At 35.8% G+C, this 20,343-nt stretch overlaps 1 protein-coding gene across 3 annotated transcripts in view; it reads right to left on the reverse strand.

Moving 5' to 3' along the window:
• The window catches only part of spdl1 (spindle apparatus coiled-coil protein 1), a 49,971-nt gene that overhangs the window by 2,111 nt on the left and 27,517 nt on the right, over positions 1-20,343 (reverse strand). For all 3 annotated transcript variants that reach the window (XM_028812953.2, XM_028812955.2, XM_028812954.2), the window contains exons 8-11: positions 11,120-11,260; positions 10,432-10,523; positions 8,068-8,255; positions 7,394-7,655 (exon numbers count right to left, since the gene is read on the reverse strand). In XM_028812953.2, the coding sequence (XP_028668786.1) occupies positions 7,394-7,655; positions 8,068-8,255; positions 10,432-10,523; positions 11,120-11,260 (683 nt within the window). The remainder of the gene's footprint in view (positions 1-7,393; positions 7,656-8,067; positions 8,256-10,431; positions 10,524-11,119; positions 11,261-20,343) is intronic.

Here is a 20,343-nt window from a genome sequence, read left to right on the forward strand (position 1 = left end):
CTACATTACAAAAAGCTTTTTCAATGATGAACCTTCTTAAACACAATGCAAGGAAAAAAGTCATTAATATTTAAACATTGTCACGTCATAATTCTAACTTTTATCCACACACTTTACTGTACCTTTGCACTCTTTGAAACCCTCAACATACTTGACACACTTTTGTAACACTTTCCCTTCACCATTTGCACAACTTTCTCAAAACAATCCTAAAACTTTCAAAACAACCATCTTTAAGCCAAACCTTTGCAAGGCATCACTTTAAACAAATAGTAAACATCTCCACAACAGAAGTACTATTTCCTGAGACATGATCTAAATATGGATTAAAATAACTGTCGCACATCTTTGAAGGGTGGTCTAACAGTGGTGGTGTTTATTGCTATGTAAACAAACCCAAAACATTTGAGAGCATACAATGTGTAAATATTTCTAGAAAACTATGTACATCATAAGCATTTTGTCTAAGATACTAAAACTTTCACACTACAAAAGTGTTTTTGACAACCAGCATTACAGTATTAAAAACATGATTTTAGTTTACATTTTCAGCTTGTAGGCTTGTCAAATGTTACTGAGAATATCAAATTCCTCTGGTAATTTTAACTCTGCTAAAATATGTAAAATGTTCAATTTTCAACTTAGCCTAATGTATCTTCCTGTTCTGCAATCATTTCTCAACTGCCTATTTTCTTTCTTTTTACAAAAAACTTAACTGGTGGTCAAGCCTTTTCTGCTGAAGCTATTCAGCTTCAAGATGCACAGTCGTGCAGTATAAACATCGTTATGCAAGGCATGATCAGACTGGAAATGGACTCTATATTTATAATATAGCTCTGTAACAGGATGCAAGTTGCAAGACTGTTCTGTGAGTTAGCAGTCAAGAATTACATTTTATTTGCAGTTGACCAGAATCAGCACAGCACTAGAAGGAAAGTGCTTTATGATTTGTTACATTTTAAAGGAAACAATTTTACTTGAATCAGGTGACACTAATAAGGTAATACCTTCCGCGCGGACAATGGTTTCAAGAATTTACAGAACAGATGAAAATGGAAGACCACAAGGTTGACTAATGAATACCACCACAGCACGATGAATTATTGTAGCAGATCAAATAAATCGTGTTTAAACAAAACATTGTCATTTCTATAAGCGCACATTTAGCAATAGGAAATACTGTAGCATATTTAGCAAAAGGATGTTTGTGAAAAACAGTGAGACTTGTTTGCTTGACTTTGTAAAATACTCAAGTAGCAGAACTTGCAGCAAGACAGTACTTTTCACACAGACATACAACTTGTTTCTTTTTATTAGTACTTTACAAACACTCATTTTGCAGGACACTCTGGAATATTCACTTTGCGCTTAAGAGCACCGATTGTCAAAAATCACTACTGTTTTGATTTGAACCCAGAGAATGGTGTGCTTTTTAAATATAAAGTGTACACGATTCCAACAAAAATACTTGCATGAGGATGGTTCCATTGCAAACAATACATCATTTCCACATAAAGAAATGTTCTCCTGCATTTCCCACCTGTGCTATGTTTAACTTACTGATGACCCCTGCTCAGTTTAAAAAAAAATTCCTCCATTATTCTAAAGACATGCTAACAAATTGGCTGTAGGTCATCCCAGTCTAAATGAGTTGCACTGAGTGTTTATAAATGCAACAGCATTTATTTCTAAAGCCAATTTTTCATATACAGGATGTAGCTCAAAGTGTTTTGCAAGATGTCATAGAAATAGTGAAAAGCAAAACAAGTTAAATTAAGAATAATGATGAATAAGCAATAAAAAAAAAAAAAAGAGTTTAATTAACAAAATACATATTCAGTAGAAAAGTATTGTCCTAATACAGGGTGTGCCAAAATGAAGTATCACATTTCTCAAGGTCACTGCGTGTGAGTTAGAGGCAGCCGAGTGGGTTGGGTTGGGGGTCCTTTGATAGACGATCCCTTGTAGTTTTCAGTCGGCAACATGCCTTGGTCTGGTGCACGCCACGCTTTTGCCGTCGATGCATTCTTCAAAAACAAAAAATCCTTATCACTACGCAACACTCCTTCTAAACGCACTTCAGCATTCCTCCTAATAGTGATGTCCCAAACTGGAAAACAATTCTTCAGTGGGTGGCTAAATTTAGACAAACTGGTACAACATAAACCAGAAAAATCTCCAGGCCAGCCTTGGACTGTACGAACACCTGAAAACATCCAAGCTGTAAGGGCATCAATTTTATAGTCTCCTAGACGTTCAGCGCACAAACATGCTTCTGCCTTCGGTATTTCCAACACGTCTTTAAGGGAGGATTTTGCATGAGGACCTTAATTTCCAGCCAAACAAAATGATGGTAGTCCACGAATTCGCTGAGACTGGGAGAGCTGTTGAGAGTTGTGCGCGAACATTCTGCAAACCGTTCATCAAGATGCCATAGTCATGTGCGGCAATGAGGCACAGTTCCATTTGAATGGTTGTGTAAATAAGCAAAACGTTCGCTATTGTGCTGAACTTCAGAGACCCCCGCACGGTGACTGTGTTACAGTTTGGTGCGCCGTTGCAGAATTTTGTATTGTAGGCCCTTTTTTTAGGGGGGGGGGGGGGGAGGGAATACTGTCACTTCAGAATGTTCCATTGAAATGCTATAGAACTTTGAGGCCCCAACTGGAAGAAATGGATGTGGTGGATGCCTGGTTTCAACATAATGGAGCAACAGCTCATATGACACACAGATCCATGCAAGTTTTGCAGGAAATGTTTCCGGGGAACCCGATCGCCCTGTGCGGCGATGTCAGGTGGCCTTCACGTTCAAATGATCTGACTCAGTGTGATTTCTTCTTGTGGGGCCATCTAAAGTCAAAGGTATATACGCACTGACCTCAAAACCTTGAATCCCTCAAGCATGCTATTCGTCACAAAATCACCGCTACTCCCTTTCAATAGCTGAACGAGTCATGCGAACATTCAGAAATCGTCTCGAAGAGTGTATCGTTAATGATGGCTACCACCTTAAAATATTTTTAAAACACAGTGGGGAAAAAAAATATTCTTTATATCCTTTCTTGTCGTAATGAAATTTTATCTTGTAGCATTTTTGTAGAATAAACACTTGAAACGTGGGGCTTCTTTTTGGCTCACCCAGTATATATTGTATTCTAAGTCTCTAAAAAGTAAGTACGTTAAGGTCAGATGGCCAGGATGACGACAAAAATAAAAAATGTGACGAGCACCATCCCATCCAGATTTGTTTCTTAGAATTGGTCCATTTTTCTCCCTGTAACAGGTTCTGAGAAAGCTAACCAATAGAGGGTCCCAGACCATGACAATAAGGTATTATCATTGCTGAAATTTGTGCACATCACTAAAAGCCACTGTCATGATGCATAAATGTCCTAAACTAATTTTAAAACACAAATTGGATAAAACACTGACATTAATTCCTGCTGAAAAAGGTCCACTGTGTTTATTTAAAGATTTTTCTTTTTATCATAAGCACAAAGTTTCCATTAGAAGTACAGTAATCAAATTGTTTAATGACATGAATCAAAATGAGTTTTGGTGGGCAGGAGTCCATCTCACAAATATGCAACTGACATTGTCTAATTACTTGATTCCACTGTAGAGTAATAAGCCAAGAACATGTTTATAGTGAAAGCGCTGCTTAATTAAAACCCTATAGTTTGAAAGAAGTGTATTCCTCGTAGAAGATCCTTAGTTGAAATATTCTCACTATTACGTAAACTAATTTTGAGGCAATTACAAATATGTAAGGTGAAGAACCCCAACAATGAGTTAATGTTGTGGTGCCACTTTAACTGCCAGTAGTTATGGAGTTATTTTTTTTTAACATCAATAGCATCATAATCTCAAATCTTTATATTCTGTACAAAAGCCTTCACCAGAATGATTTCAACTTTGTCACAGGATGAGCTTCCATCCTAACAAAGACCCTAAACCTAAAGAAATTGTTAACTTTTTTGCAATTTCTATTTCAGAATAAAAGCAGTTTTTAAACTTGTGATCTGAATTGAAGAGGACAGTCTAAAAGCACGGACTAAGGATATAAAGAATCGGGGGGTGGGGGGTTGAAATCGGAAACATAGTTCCTAATATTTGTATTAAAGAGTTTTAATACAATGTAAACTTTAAAACTGTCTTTTTTTCCCTACATCACATGAAAGACTGATATTATACACTATTTGACAATATTTTGATATTTTCTTTATGCTCTAAGAAGAAACTGTTTATTAACCACCTGTTCTGGCTCAATGCTAAGAGAAGACATTGTGTACAGTATGTATTCTTTCCACTATAAAGAATTTGACTTAAGTAACGGTTGTTAACACAGCTTTTTTTTTTTTTTATCGCCCTTAAGAAAAAAAATTGGGGAAAAGGATGTGGCAAATTGTGATTTAGGGCAAAGGCTGAATTTGTGCCTTCTGCGCCACAGACACATCGTGGCTGAAGACCATTTCAATTATGACAGCACAGAATAGTCTTGCACAGATATGGAGTACTGGACAGCAGAACTAAGTTGGGGAATTTCCTGGGTTCTTATCCATAGACCTTCCTGGTTTCAAGTGACAGCTGTTTTGACAAAATATTTACATTTTATATTTAAAATTTGCACTCTATTTTTTTTGAAAAAGTATTCTAGTGTATTATTCCCAATAACTGTGTAGGGCTTTAACTTAAGTGGCATTGGATCATTTGTGTATCAGGGTTTTTAACAGAGTTACTGAACTCTCATATTGTAAAAATATGGGACAAGGCCGTGCCAGTTAAGTACTGGCCCTATTAGTCAGTCTCTGGAGAGCTTTTTGTTGAAGGGGGTGAGGTTTGTGGGGGACAGTGTAACAGAGCTTAACTGAATGGGGTATGTCACCAAAGCCCCTCAGTCAAAAATGACATCAGCTCATTTACCTATATAAATATTTAATCCTCAAAGACAGTGGTGGATGTTCAAAAGTCTCTCCAAGTGTAAATTTCCATACAGCTATATCAATTTTTTTTTTCATCCAATGTAATACAAAAATACCCCTTTAAACTTATACAGGGAAGGTGCAGGACCATCTGTGCCCTGGGAAAATGGTGGTAGTGTACTGCAGCCTTTATCAGAGTCTATCATGTAGGACATTAAGCGTATTAATTTTTCTCAGTTTTTAAAGACTTTTTTCCAATTCCGTGAGTAAAACTTTAGTTTTCCCAATAAGCAGAGGATGACAACTAACAATTATTTACCAATGCTCTCTCTAATGTCCTGTATACACTAATTCTGACAGGATCACTAGAGAAATATTGATTTCATTTAATGATATACTGTATCACCTAGACCGATACTATAACTTACATACATACAAAGTATGCATATATTGTGTGTGTGTGTGTGTAGTGATGGATGGACCAGTGTCCTAGCCAGCATAGCCCCCTAACCTTAGCTGGTTAGGAGGCTACTATAATGGATGGACAGGAAGTCTGGTTTGACATTCCTTATCCTGGCCAGAAGGTGAATGTAGAAGGACACTATGGCAGCTGGTGCACCAGGACTGGCATCCCACCAGCAATAGAAAGGAATCCCTTACCCAGGTAGGCGGCCAGCACAGTGGATGGACGACCTGGAGAGATGCATCCCAACTGGGTTGCAAAGCAGTCCTAGTCAGAGGCCAAATGAAAGACATGAGAAATGAGACAGTAGGAAACTGCCTCACCTGCTCAGGTTGTCTTTCCCTTATCCTTGATGGCACAAACCCTTCTGGAGAGCTCCTTTTTGGATGCCCACAGGGTAGCATGAGAAGTATGGTTCTATAGGGCTGCCAAGAGATAAATCCCCTGTTTCACAGTGGTTCTGACAAACCCAGAAGTGCTTCATGAAGACAATGGTTTGGAAACTGGAAGTACTCCTGGGTCAGGGCAGTAGGAGTTAGGTGCAGAGGAGAGACAAAGCTCACAGGGGACTGGAAGAAAGGCAAAAGAAAAAAGTATGCAACAGCTGAGGTATTTTTTGTTTAACAAAAGGGCTAATTTGAACCTGGGACTGTTGCCTGTATAGTTGTGCCAAAAGGTTGGGCTCAGTTATTTCCCCCTAGTGTCCACAATATATGTGTGTATATGTACTGTATATACAATACACATACTATACACAGATTTACACAGAAATTGATTGTTTACAGAAAATATTTAAATCATTATTTATATATGGCCATTTGACAATTTCATTAAATCCTTGATTTTCCGGATCATATCAATTTATATTTGAAATTGGGGGATATTGAAACTTTAACATTGCAACATTTGTCTAAAGAAATATCATCGTAAAATAGTTTCAATAGCTTTCCCTAGATAAGAATAAAGATACAGGATTAAAGAAGCAGAAATATGAACGATACTGTTCATATTTTAACTTAATTCTTTAAAGAAAAAAAAAACAGTAATTTCACTGAAAAATACTAATTTATAGAATAAATACTGTTTTGCACATGCCTAGCCCCAAACTCATGGGTACTAATCTTTTGTTTTCATTTAAGTATATCCCTAGTTATTAAGTTTCAGAATATTAATAAGATTTTACCATATAACAGGACTAACAATTTAAAGAACCAAAGTTACATTCTAAACATCATAAAAAAAATAAATAAAAAAAACTCAAAATGCCACTCTATTATAAACTCTGGAAATTACATAAAAATGGATAAAATCCTGTTTAACTACAGATGATATTAACTGTCCTTTGTAGAAGTGCTTAAGATAAGTCTGTGGCATTATGAAGTACACCTATTTAATAGAAGCACAGAATTTAAAATAGGATTTAAGGAAAACCAAGCAATTTTAAATGAAAAAAAAAAAAAAAAAAGTCTAAACACATTCCCAAACAGATATTTGAACATCTTTAGGACTTATACATGTAAATGAGAACATGCACACCTACACACTCAACAAACACGTGGAAAAACATTTTAAGCCTACACAGTTTTTTAGAACAAAAAAAAAAAAAAAAAAAAAGATATAGCTTATTAACAAGTTTAAAGTTGCTAACATTAATTTTGCAGTTTCTTAGTATCACTAATAAGTGTCCTTTCTATTTGATATCAGTCCTTTTCTAATATTACAAACTTTTTTACAAAAATATGCTAAACTACAAAATTTCACATTTGGGCTTGACAGCCGAAATATATTTTCTTAACTTTGCCCTTTGTGGTTTCCCCATGATAACTAGCGCAAGTTCTTCCTATTAATTGCCTTCCTGAAAGGCAGGGTCAGTCTGGGCAAGATAAAGTTAGAAAGTGCAGTTTGCATAAAGCCCAGAAAGAGAAAGAGGAAACAGAGGACACAGTTCATGCAGCGAAGAAAGAAAGGTAATGGCCGTGAGTTGCTCACCATGGCATAGGGAACTGACCTGGGTGAAATTATTGTGGTAGCCGGTGACTCTTCAGATATTTTGACCTTTTTGGTATCACGGGGTAGCTGCTTTTCAGCTTCTAAGGGCTGGATATTTTCTTGTGTGCTAATGAAGCTCTCTGCTGATGCAGTGGACTGAAAGATGGTAGGTACTGAAGTGCTACACACATTTTTTGTATCCTCTTGAGTTGGTCCATTTTCTTCGATATCAACTGGCAGTTTTTCTTTTCTCCGTTTCTGAATGCGACTCTTGTTCATTACTGAAAAATACAATCATTAATAAATGCATACAAAGATCTCTACAAAATAGACATAGAAAAAACAAAAACAAATGCAGTTTAAGAAATTTAAATATAGTATGTTAAATCTAGATAGGCAATCCTGTGAAATGAAAATACAAGCGTATCTCTTTGTGGGTCTTGCATTGTTGTTCTCTTATAGCAGAACATCCATGAACATAAACTAAAACGTATTCAAACACCAATAACGACTGCACACAATTTAGAAAATGGACAAATAAACTCTCCATCAAAAAATGTTTTGCAAAACAGGATTAACATTACATTCTAAAGAAGTCTTCTGTTTAGCCCCATTAAATATGTTCAGGCCTTAAATGCTTAAGTAGCTCAATAATTTATCGTAAACCAACAAATAAATCTGTTCTACATTTACCATGTGGTTCATATTTCATCCTCAGCTCATCCACTTGGACACGTAGCTTAATATTTTCACTCTGAAAGAGCTTGAGTGTCTTTTCACTGCTGAAAAGCTTCCGTTCCACTTCTAGAACCTTCTGACTCTCAGCCAAAGCCTTCATTCTCTGGAGAGACAACTCGTTACCCAGTCTGTCCGATTCTTTCCTAATTTTAAAACGAGAAGTACATCAACTGTAATTTTACTGCTGAAACTTAAAGCTCAATGTGTACTCAAAAAAACAAAAAATTTTTTTTTTTTGGTAGAGGGTAGTCAATTGCCAACTAAAAAACTGAGTACAAGAGAAACCAAATAATGTATTGATGGCTTGAAAAGGCCCATCTTGTCTACTAAAAGGTCAGGAAGAATCAAACCCAAGTTTCTACAAGCACCGTGAAGTCCTAGGCAGTTATCAGTCTTGGACAGGGGATTAGTCAGTCAATCGAAATGCACATTTATCTTGGGTCATTTTTGTCAATTGACCAAATGCACGTTTCCATGGAATGTAGGAGAAAATGGGAGTGAATATTTTAAACTTCACATATCGTTCCTATGATAGTTGTGAAATATCATGCCTCTGGAGCGGTTAGATTATGCCACAGTGGCACACTTGACGTACAGCACATGAGCAGTAACTTAAAAAAAAGTCCAAGATAGAGAAGAACAAATTATATGTATTACAGTGCATCCAGAAAGTATTCACAGCGCATCACTTTTTCCACATTTTATGTTACAGCCTTATTCCAAAATGGATTAAATTCATTTTTTTCCTCAGAATTCTACACACAACACCCCATAATGACAACGTGAAAAAAGTTTACTTGAGGTTTTTGCAAATTTACTAAAAATAAACAAAACTGAGAAATCACATGTACATAAGTATTCACAGCCTTTGCTCAATGCTTTGTCAATGCACTTTTGGCAGCAATTACAGCCTCAAGTCTTTTTGAATATGATGCCACAAGCTTGGCACACCTATCCTTGGCCAGTTTCGCCCATTCCTCTTTGCAGCACCTCTCAAGCTCCATCAGGTTGGATGGGAAGCGTCAGTGCACAGCCATTTTAAGATCTCTCCAGAGATTTTCAATCAGATTCAAGTCTGGGCTCTGGCTGGGCCACTCAAGGACATTCAGAGTTGTCCTGAAGCCACTCCTTTGATATCTTGGCTGTGTGCTTAGGGTCATTGTCCTGCTGAAAGATGAACCATCGCCCCAGTCTGAGGTGAAGAGCGCTCTGGAGCAGGTTTTCATCCAGGATGTGTCTGTACATTGCTGCAGTCATCTTTCCCTTTATCCTGACTAGTCTCCTGGTTCCTGACGCTGAAAAACATCCCCACAGCATGATGCTGCCACCACCATGCTTCACTGTAGGAATGGCATTGGCCTGGTGATGAGCGGTGCCTGGTTTCCTCCAAACGTGACGCCTGGCATTCACACCAAAGAGTTCAATCTTTGTCTCATCAGACCAGAGAATTTTCTGTCTCATGGTCTGAGAATCCTTCAGGTGCCTTTTGGCAACCTCCAGGCGGGCTGCCATGTGCCTTTTACTAAGGAGTGGCTTCCTTCTGGCCACTCTACCATACAGGCATGATTGGTGGATTGCTGCAGAGATGGTTGTCCTTCTAGAAGGTTCTCCTCTCTCCACAGAGGACCTCTGGAGCTCTGACAGAGTGACCATCAGGTTCTTGGACACCTCCCTGACTAAGGCCCTTCTCCCCCGATCACTCAGTTTAGATGGCTGGCCAGTTCTTGGAAGAGTCCTGGTGGTTTCGAACTTCTTCCACTTACGGATGATGGAGGCCACTGTGCTCATTGGGACCTTCAAAGCAGCAGAAATTTTTCTGTAACCTTCCCCAGATTTGTGCCTCGAGACAATCCTGTCTCAGAGGTCTACAGACAATTCCTTTGACTTCATGCTTGGTTTGTGCTCTGACATGAACTGTCAACTGTACGACCTTATATAGACAGGTGTGTGCCTTTCCAAATCACGTCCAATCAACTGAATTTACCGCAGGTGGACTCCAGTTAAGCTGCAGAAACATCTCAAGGATGATCAGGGGAAACAGGATGCACCGGAGCTCAATTTTGAGCTTCATGGCAAAGGCTGTGAATACTCATGTGCTTTCTAAATTTTTTTATTTTTAATAAATTTGCAAAAATCTCAAACTTTTTTTCGTGTTGTCATTATGGGGTGTTGTGTGTAGAATTCTGAGGAAAACAATGAATTTAATCCATTTTGGAATAAGGCTGTAACATAACAAAATGTGGAAAAAGTGATGCGCTGTGAATACTTTCGGGATGCACTGTATATTAGAAAATTTCAATATTTAGAAAGATACATTACTTGGAATTCATCAGCTGCATTTTGAGCAGGTCTGTGTAGTAGGTGCCATCTTCATTTTCCACCTCTGTGGAAGGTTCAACTCTGTGATTCAGCTGAAAGAGAGGAGATACTGTACTTAGATATGAAGATGTACTTATTTGAATAGTTTTATGTCCAGATTTGTTCAGTAATTGAACTGAATTTAAAATATAACAGTGATGAAACTGTGGAAGGTACTATTAGGGATTTCTAAGTACTGCTTATCAATACTTTGTATACCGTGCACATAATATATCCCAGAACCATTTCCCCAAGAAAAAAATACCCTGGCCACTTTGAATGTAAGCACATTAAATTCAGTACTAGATACTAAAATGCCAGAAAAAGACATTTGAGTCAATATTAAAATATGAATTGCTTTGAACCTCTACCCTAGATTATGAACAAATATACCAAAAAACGTAATAAAGATATCATGCATTATTCAAGCAGGCAAAAAAAAAAAAAAAAAAATCACAAATCAAAACCAAAGACGGCTAATTTTTCAGATTACCGTCAAATGCAAGGAACACAGAAGATGACTGAACAAAAACACAGTAAATAACTTAAGAGGTAGGGGGGAAAATAGTACAGCAGGCATTTAATAATTTACTTTGTGAAATCCTGTTTGCTAAAGTCAGCAAAAAAGAACTTAATATCAACAACATACCTCCAGTTTTTCAAGATGATGCAGTTTAACCATCAATGTTTCTATTTCATGATTTTTCTGACTAAGCATTGTCTGTAGACGCTCAAGTTGCCCTGCATCTGCATGAGAGCCTTTTAGCTGAAGTAAGGTAGCAATTTGAACCTAAAGAACAAAACCAAAATATAAAAGTAGGAGAGTGTAACAAATCTAATAACATCCTTAATTTCTAGTTTGGTGGAGGAATGGGAGATGCACTTTAACATGATCACTGCATCAGCACAAATGTGTCAACAAACCTGTTGACTGGAATATTGTAGCTCATTGCATTTCTCATTAACATTTTTTTAAGCTCATATTCAAGAGCATTTCATTTAAAGACTTCAATGTTATCCAAAAGGTAAATATTTATTGTTCAGTATGGTAATTTTTAAAAATAAAGGCTTATACTTCTATTACCCCTATGGTAGGATCAAGCAGGATCCAAGAAAAAAATATCAGTAAAATGGTCTATTGAGTCAGTCATTCTTTAAATCAAAGAAATGACAGTTTATAAATCATTGTGAATATGAGATTCTGTATATAAAATAACCCTACATATAGGCAGTGAGTATTTGCTTAGCCTGTTTCATTAAGGGTCATTAGAGATGCCACATTTTTCTGATTAAAAACATTTCTAAATAGCAGAAAATTATGACATTTATTGGACAAAAAAAAAACTACAATAAGATCAATCAAATATTTATTTAAATATTCAAATAGGTATAAACAAATATACATTATCACATTTCCACAAACATTGTAAAAATTTCTGGATATAAAATAGTTTAAAAAAAAAAAAAAGTAACATCTTTAGCATTATTAAAAAAATATGACTACAGCTCAAACTACTCAGACCTGCTGCTGCTGACTTGACATCAGAAAATGTAGACACTGATTACATATGCATAAGATTACCACATGTACTGTAAGTTTTCTATTTGTAATGCTACAGTTAAATAGAAAGGAACAGTCATTTATGAATACAAACAATTTTGTAGTTTTAAATAGTACAGCACAATTTAAAAATTTCAATTTAATGTCAAAATAAATACTGTAGTCACTTCACGTAAAGCTGTACTACTATTTCACATTTGTAGAAGTAGGCAGTTCCAGAATAAAACATTTAAATAAAACTTGAATCAAATACATTCTTTGAAAGAGTATCCAGCATTCCAAGCAGATTAGATTGTGCTTCATAGGCCATCCTTTTTCTTCTATCCAAGTGATGACATAGTCTCAAGTACCTGACCTTAAGAAAATTTAGAGTATGGGAATGCATTTTAGGAAGGAGTTTCTCCTTAATTCCAGTTATAAAAATTTGGGACATAAGACATCAAAATAATAGAGTAATGAATACTGAAAGTTGGGCTCAAGCAAATGATGAGAATTCAACAACAATTACGTGGTGTCATGTAGATACCATACCACACCACACATAGCCCAATTCATATGCCTGAAGGGAACAAAAGATGTACAAATTTTGCAGTAAAGAATAAGGTTAATCCTGTAACTCAAAAATAATTTAATTATGAAATCACATATTGGGTTTTTGTTACTATCTATGGCAGTAGAACACTGCCACTGTCTTTAATATCTATTCATTTTTGGGTTCTCTAGGCAAAAAAAAAAAAAAAAAAACATTTTAAGGTGTTCTATACTGTATGGCTTATAATCAGCACTCTATAACCTTGTTAAATTTTTAACAGATTAGAGAAATCATCAATAGCTATATGATCATGCAAAAAAAAAAAATATATATATATATATCCTAAGGCTGTCTTAAAAACAAAATGAAGGGATTCCTTAGAATGCCTATGATTACATTTTGCCTGAAGAAGGGGCCTTAGGCTGTAATCTTTTTAGTTAGCAAATAAAAGGTTTCATTTTGCTCAACTTCTCATTACAATGTCTAAAACAGAAAGGCAAAGGTGTTAATTTATGGTTTTATACTTAAAAACACATGCATAAAACTGACTAAATAAAATATTGCTTTAACATTTTACAGTTGTCTTGATAATCCAAAGAAAATTTTCAGTAGGCTTATGCCAATAGCTGATGATATTGACCTATGACGATTACTTACATTGCCAATGGTTTCCTTTCCAAATGATTTGAACTATGTCCATAAACACCTCATTTACGTTAGGCTCTTGTATCCACATTGTACAAAGAGCCTGTAAATGCACTGCATTTACACAAGAAACTTTAAACGATTCTTTATCAGAAACATACAAAATTAAAAATTTCCCTCGCAAATTACAGATTTGCAACCTAATTTCTTCATTTGTGGGGTTCAACACAGTAGATATGTTGGTTTGTGTGCTTTTTTTTTTTGCTTTTTTTTTTAAATTATTACAGCCAGTGGAAGATGGTACTTGTAGCCTACTGCTAAGGGAAGACAAGTGAGGCACAGGATGCGTTTTAAAGCTGCAATCATGACAGCTCTATTTAAAGCTGCAACTTTGCTACAGCTGGTATAGATGTGTGAATCAAGACAAGTGAGATAAAGTCTTGAAGACTCCAGTTCAGTAACTAATACTGCTGCCCAGTGTCAGCATGCATACTATTCACATAATTCTATATTTGCGGAAAACTGCAGCCTATCAGGCCTCTGAGTCTAAAAGAAATGAGATTTTAAAAACATATCTGTCAAAGTGTCAAAACATGTATTATAGACCAGTGGTCCCCAACTTTTTTGACAGCAAGGACCACCTTGTTAGATGCAAATTTTTCCACGGATTGTGGGGGTTGATCGGGGGGGAGGGCAGTTTTATACACAATTTACATAACATTTCTATTATTATTAAAGTTATTAAGCAGTTCGCATACGTTTGCAATCTGAGATTTTTCTTCTTTTTTTGCATATAACAAAGACATATGCTTTACATTTGCCAATCCAACAGATTGCACATCACAAACATTAACACTGCAATCTTTTTTTCGTGTCTGCCGTTTCTATAGGAGGGTGACAAAGAGTTAAATTCCAATGGATGTTTTTCAAATGTTGACAAGCAATAAGCAAAAGGAATCAATGAAAACCACAGACAACAAAAACAGGAAAGAAAAAAAAAAAAAAAAAAAACAGTACGAGGAAAGTTCGAAGAAAGATTTTTTTTACAATGTTTCTGTTTGGGGATCGTTGTGCAAACGTGCACAACTGAGCTGCGACCACAGATCTAACTGCTCTGTGAATGATTCGTTCAAGCATTTCAAGGTCACTTCGTTGTAATGAAAGCATCTGTTGAATGTACTTCGTAGTAACGTGATTTCTATAGACTCATGTCATATGGGGAAACTGTCGGGACCATAAAAATATTTTGCTGTAATAGTCTCTCACCTCGGTCTCTCTCCTCTCTCTGCACCGCTGCAAAGCCCCGTCTGCCAAGCGTTCTGAAAAGTCTGAGTGAGTTGCTGTTGCCGGCAGTTCTCTCGCGGCCCGGCTGTCAGATGGCTGCGGACCGGTAGTGGGCCGCAGACCGGGGGTTGGGGACCCCTGTTATAGACTATTGCCACTGGTACTACAACACCTTATTTAGTGTTTTTTGAATGAATAAACCCTTAGTATTGTATTGTGCTGTGCTCTCAGATTAACTCTGCAGGAGACTTGCACCAGGATCCCACAAGGGAAGTGCCTCAGTGTGGCAGTGCAAGCAATGGCTCACGTGTCCTTGTCACTGCCTCCAAAAAGAGTTTGAGACAGTTTACTACAACCAAACGGCATGCCACTTAATTTAACTCCAGACACTAAGTAATTTATTTTCTGCACAGGTGTGCCATTATTGAATAGTTAAAAGGTTGATGTAAGTGGCTTAGAAACAAAACATTTATGTTTTAATATGACATACTCGAGAGAATGCATAAAGCAAACCTAAATAAACTAGAATAAATAATGTGAAACACAAGTGGTACCACTGCATCTATCTCATACTGTCCTCCTCATATTTTGTGCATTTTATAAATCCAGAAGCATCATAATTAATGGCCATTAAGACAAGTGTTTAGTGCTTATGATGGCAGCATTCGCTAACCTTGCTTAATCCACTGAATGGTGTAAGTGCAAATTACTATGTCAGTTCACCATCTGTTAATCTTAGGAAACAACAGCCTTCCTTCATAGTCAACAAATAACTTTGGTTAAACTGTTCGGCTCATTTGCTTTAAAGCTAAAGTATTGCCAAATAGGCAAGGCTAATTCTTCTTAGTTACCCACTTGCCTGTGTGGTATTCGCGTGGAGTTGGAATTGTCACAAAAATTTGAGATTGTTAAGCATTTATGAAACAGCCAAAGTTCAAGTTATTGCTTCAATTTACAAAGTAGGAAGAACAACAGTGAATGATATAAAGCGTGATGCCGACATAATTGATAAACATGTTGAAAAAGGAAACCACTGACTGTAATTTTATTCTGTATTAATGTTCATTTTCTTCTGTATTGTAATTTTCTTTCTAAATTCTGTTATTATGTTTTGTTACTATACTGTGACATGAAGGCAACTGGTGATGTACTGTGCAGAAGCAGAAAGGGTGGAATAAATTCTGTAAGTGATGGGACTGGGTGAAGGGTTTCTGATTTGTAAGGGGTAGACACACCTCTTAAGAGTCAAGTGACAACAGAAGTTATAAAAAGAAAAATGTGATGGAAGTTTTGAGTTGGGAGTCAGGAGACAATAAGCAGGAGTGTCTGAAGTATAAAAGGGAAAAAAAAGTGGCAGGAGATAAAGAAAGCTTTCCCTACTAATCAGCTGATTATTTTGGAGGTGTGCTCCGTAACCTCGATAATAGTGTATTTAGACAGGGCACCATTTGTTAGGGAAAGAAGACTCCAAGTAAAATGCACAAAACACCAGTACCACCGAGTTGTATTTGCTTATAAACACAGTTAAGGACAAGAAACCGGCCACATGGCTTAAGGAAACATCTAAAGCAGAATCTGAAAAAATATGGGAAATTATAGCAGGTAATTATCTCCCAAATGATTTGAAAAACTTAACATGGAAGGCCGTACATGATATTCTCCAGACAAACAACAATCTGTTCAAAAGAAAATCTGTGAAAAACCCAAAATGTCCTTATCCATAATGTAAGGAAATCGAAACTGCAAAACATGTACTATACGAAAATAAGAAAGCACAACTAGTGTGGAACAGGGTAAGGGCAGAAAAAAAATAGTGGAAGGGCCAATAGATAAAGAAATAGTAATGTTTGGCAGGTCAAAAAAAGAAAATGTGGGTAAGGCAAAATGGGTCAGAATAAACTATTTAAAAGAGGCTATTTCGGTCAGAAGGCAATATACACAAAGAGAAACTTCTCCCCATTGTAAGTGTGTTACAGATGGCCAAAGACAACATAAAACTCCTTGAATCAAGGACCTGAAAAGGAAGACCACCCCTGGGGCAAAGTTAGTTTGAAATATATTTTAAATTGTTTATATATGTATTGTTTTTATGGTTTGAAATGTTTTTATATATGAACCACAAAACCGGAATTTCCAAATGGAAGCCATGGAACTCACACGGAGAGAAAATAGAAATTAATTTGTTTTAATCGAATAAAGCAATTAGCACAAAAAATATATATATATATTATACTGGTCGTTACTCATCGTTTTGTTTTATATATATCTATATATATAAAAATGGAATGGGTGGGTCGTCGGGTGGGCCTTTTTTTCATTCCGTCGTTTTTTCAACGTTTTCAAAATGTAGAATGATTATTTGATTTTTTTGTTTTTATTTGATCGTGTCTATGTAGCCGCCGTCGTAATAAAGTATCGCTAAAATCGTCATTTATCGTAATTTATTTTTGACGTATAACGTCGCCGTCGTCGAGGTCAGTGATACCAGTGCAAAAAATCTGCTTACGGTTGAAAGACACGCCCTCCTCACTGGACAGTTAAAAACACCAAACTAACGATGACATCAAGTATTACCCAATCAAAAGTAGGAAAGGAGGCATCTTCATAAAATGCGTGTGGGATGATTTGCATGAGACGCTGCTTTAAAAAAAAAATAAAAAAAATACGGGATAAATCCCGTCCAGTATTGATTCAAAACGGGACGCGCAATTTCATTCTCAAACGCGGCACGATTCCGTATTTTAAAGGACGGGTGGCAACCCTACAGTGGCAGGTAACCACCCATACAATCACATTGTGATTCAGACTAGGAATGCAATGAATGTAATTACCCCGATCTACATACAAGGCGAAAGTCTTGCAACATTCAAAGATGATGGTTTGGGATAAGTACACCATACAACATAAAAGAGCTTATGAAGCCTTGAACCGAAAAAAGCAACATCTCAGAGATCGTAAAAAAAAAAATAGGAGCTAATGTCGTTTTACTCGCTGTAGATTTTAGTCAAACATTACCAGTTATTTCACGAGGGAGACCAGCACATCAACTCAACGCGTGTTTAAAATCCATGCTTCTCCCACGCTCGGTTATATGTCGCGTGTTCTCGGGTAGGTGCACCAAAAAATGTATACATTTAAGCATGTAATGGGCAAACAAAAAATGAAGTATACCCGAAGGCACAGCAGTAGTACTTAATGTAACTTTACTTCTTAAATGTTAATGTTTTACTGTTTAATAATTTATACGCTTCTTATATGTTGTTCAAATTCTTTTATCAAAATACCACTGACAGCGCAATGCACGATAACATCGAGTGAATACACCATACGCATCCGCCCACGGCTGCCCTGCTGTGCGCAGATAGGACTTGATTCTACAATAAAATAAAATAAAGATAAAAAGACTAAAACAATCATCACCCATAAAGCGGATAGTAGACGTGACGTACTATATGTGTACCACATTTCAAGTGTATAGGTGCAACGGTTTGCGAGCTACAGGTCATTTAAAATCCTGGACAGACACACAAATTGCCACGGTAGCAAATTACAGAAGAAGATTTTACTGTTTAATAATTTATATTTATATGAAATGTGCTTCTTATATATTACTTCATATTCTCATATGATAATGATGTTAATGTTTATATTGATTTCTGTGTTATTAAAACTGCATGTATGTGTGTATATGTATATATATATATATATATATATATATATATATATACTAGCAAAATACCCGCGCTTCACAGCGGAGAAGTAGTGTGTTAAAGAGGTTATGAAAAAAAAAGGAAACATTTTAAAAATAACGTAACATGATTGTCAATGAAAGCCCGTTTCACTCAGTAAGTCTTATGTGTGTGTTTATGTATGTGTGTGTATATATATATGTACATGTGTATATGTAGATATGTATATATATGTATATAAATGTTTGTGTGTGTGTATATTATATATATAATATATATATATATATATATATATATATATATATATATATATATATATATATATATATATATATATATATATATATATATATATATATATATATATATATATTATATATATATATATATATATAAAAGACAGCAACAGTTATAACAATGACAACACAATTACATTGACAATCATGTTACATTATTTTTAAAATGTTTCCTTTTTTTTTCATAACCTCTTTAACACACTACTTCTCCGCTGCGAAGCGCGGGTATTTTGCTATATATATATATATATATATATATATATATATACGAGCTGTATATACCCGCCGTTGCCCGGGGCAGAAGTAACCTAATCGGTCAAACACTTACATATATACCAAAGTAAACCTAATCGGTCAAACAGTTACATATATAAAAAAAGCGAACCTAATCGGATAAACAGCTTCATATATACAGAAGCGAACCTAATTGGTCAAACAGTTATGCATGTGCAGAATAATTTTACAAAGATTATGCGTGTTAACAATCATTAAAAAGAAAAGATTGAGGAACTCTTCTTCTATATGTGATGAAGCTGGATGAAGCTGACTTGACGAAGACGTAGGTGGCATAGATTGGTTTTTCTAAAACAGAAGAAAAAAATGAGTATCTATTATTATTTTAAATTAGAATGAAAATGAGAACCTTGATTAGAGATAGATTATCCGTATTAAAATATGTGCATGAATAAACTTTTGCTAACTCTCTAGCAAAAGTTTATTCATACAAATTGGCATGGGATGGCTTTGTGAAAAACTAAAAATTAGATAAAAATAAATTGAGAATGCGTACTTCGATTTGACTGAGATTATCTGTAATGATGAAAAAAAAGTTTAGTATGTTTTTTTTTTCCATACGGGAAGGATGTAAAACCTTACATAGGCACCCTTCAGCCCGTACTGAAGGGTAGTGTCAGATTCTTACTGACTAAAAAACACCCTTTTTATTCCACAGCTACCCCAAAAACCACTATTAGGCATTACTTTGGGGTGGCAGTAGTTTAGTTATGAAACAGCTGTGTCCTGAAAAAAATCTGTCTTATTAGTGGCTTCATCACATATAGAAGAACAGTTCCTCAATCTTTTCTTTTTAATGATTGTTAACACGCATAATGTTTGTAAAATCATTCTGCACATGCATAACTGTTTGACCAATTAGGTTCGCTTCTGTATATATGAAGCTGTTTGATCGATTAGGTTTGCTTTTGTATTTATGTAACTGTTTGACCAATTAGGTTTGCTTATGTATATAGATTAGCTGTTTGTCCGATTAGGTTCGCTTCTGTATATATGAAGCTGTTTGTCCGATTAGGTTCGGTTTTTTTATATATGTAACTGTTTGACCGATTAGGTTTACTTTGGTATATATGTAAGTGTTTGACCGATTAGGTTACTTCTGCCCCGGGCAACGCCGGGTATATACAGCTCGTATATATATATATATATATATATATATATATATATATATATATATATATATATAAAAGAATGACTGTTTGCTAAATTAATCAACTGTACATCATTTTTAAACTAGCTGTTCTGTTATCAGTCTTTTCTCTTTTCTGTCATAACTTTGGTCCTGACCCCTGACAAATAATCAAGGTTTTACTGTATAAGAATTTCACTTTCACTTAGTACTGCTGAGAAAGACTGGCACCCAGCTCCACACACACAGTGTACTGACATAACTGGTTTAGAAAAACTGACATACATCCTTAATTTTAATTTGTAACATTTATTATTACTGCCTTTGGAAAGCATGTATGTAGTGTCGCCATTTAGGGCAGAACGTCAGTAGTTGGTACATTACTGTCAACAGCATGCTAAACAATAATCCACCAGTTATTAGTAATAATTGTTTTTGCTACT

This window comes from Erpetoichthys calabaricus, chromosome 11 (genome assembly GCF_900747795.2).
Source record: "Erpetoichthys calabaricus chromosome 11, fErpCal1.3, whole genome shotgun sequence".
NCBI lineage: Eukaryota > Metazoa > Chordata > Cladistia > Polypteriformes > Polypteridae > Erpetoichthys > Erpetoichthys calabaricus.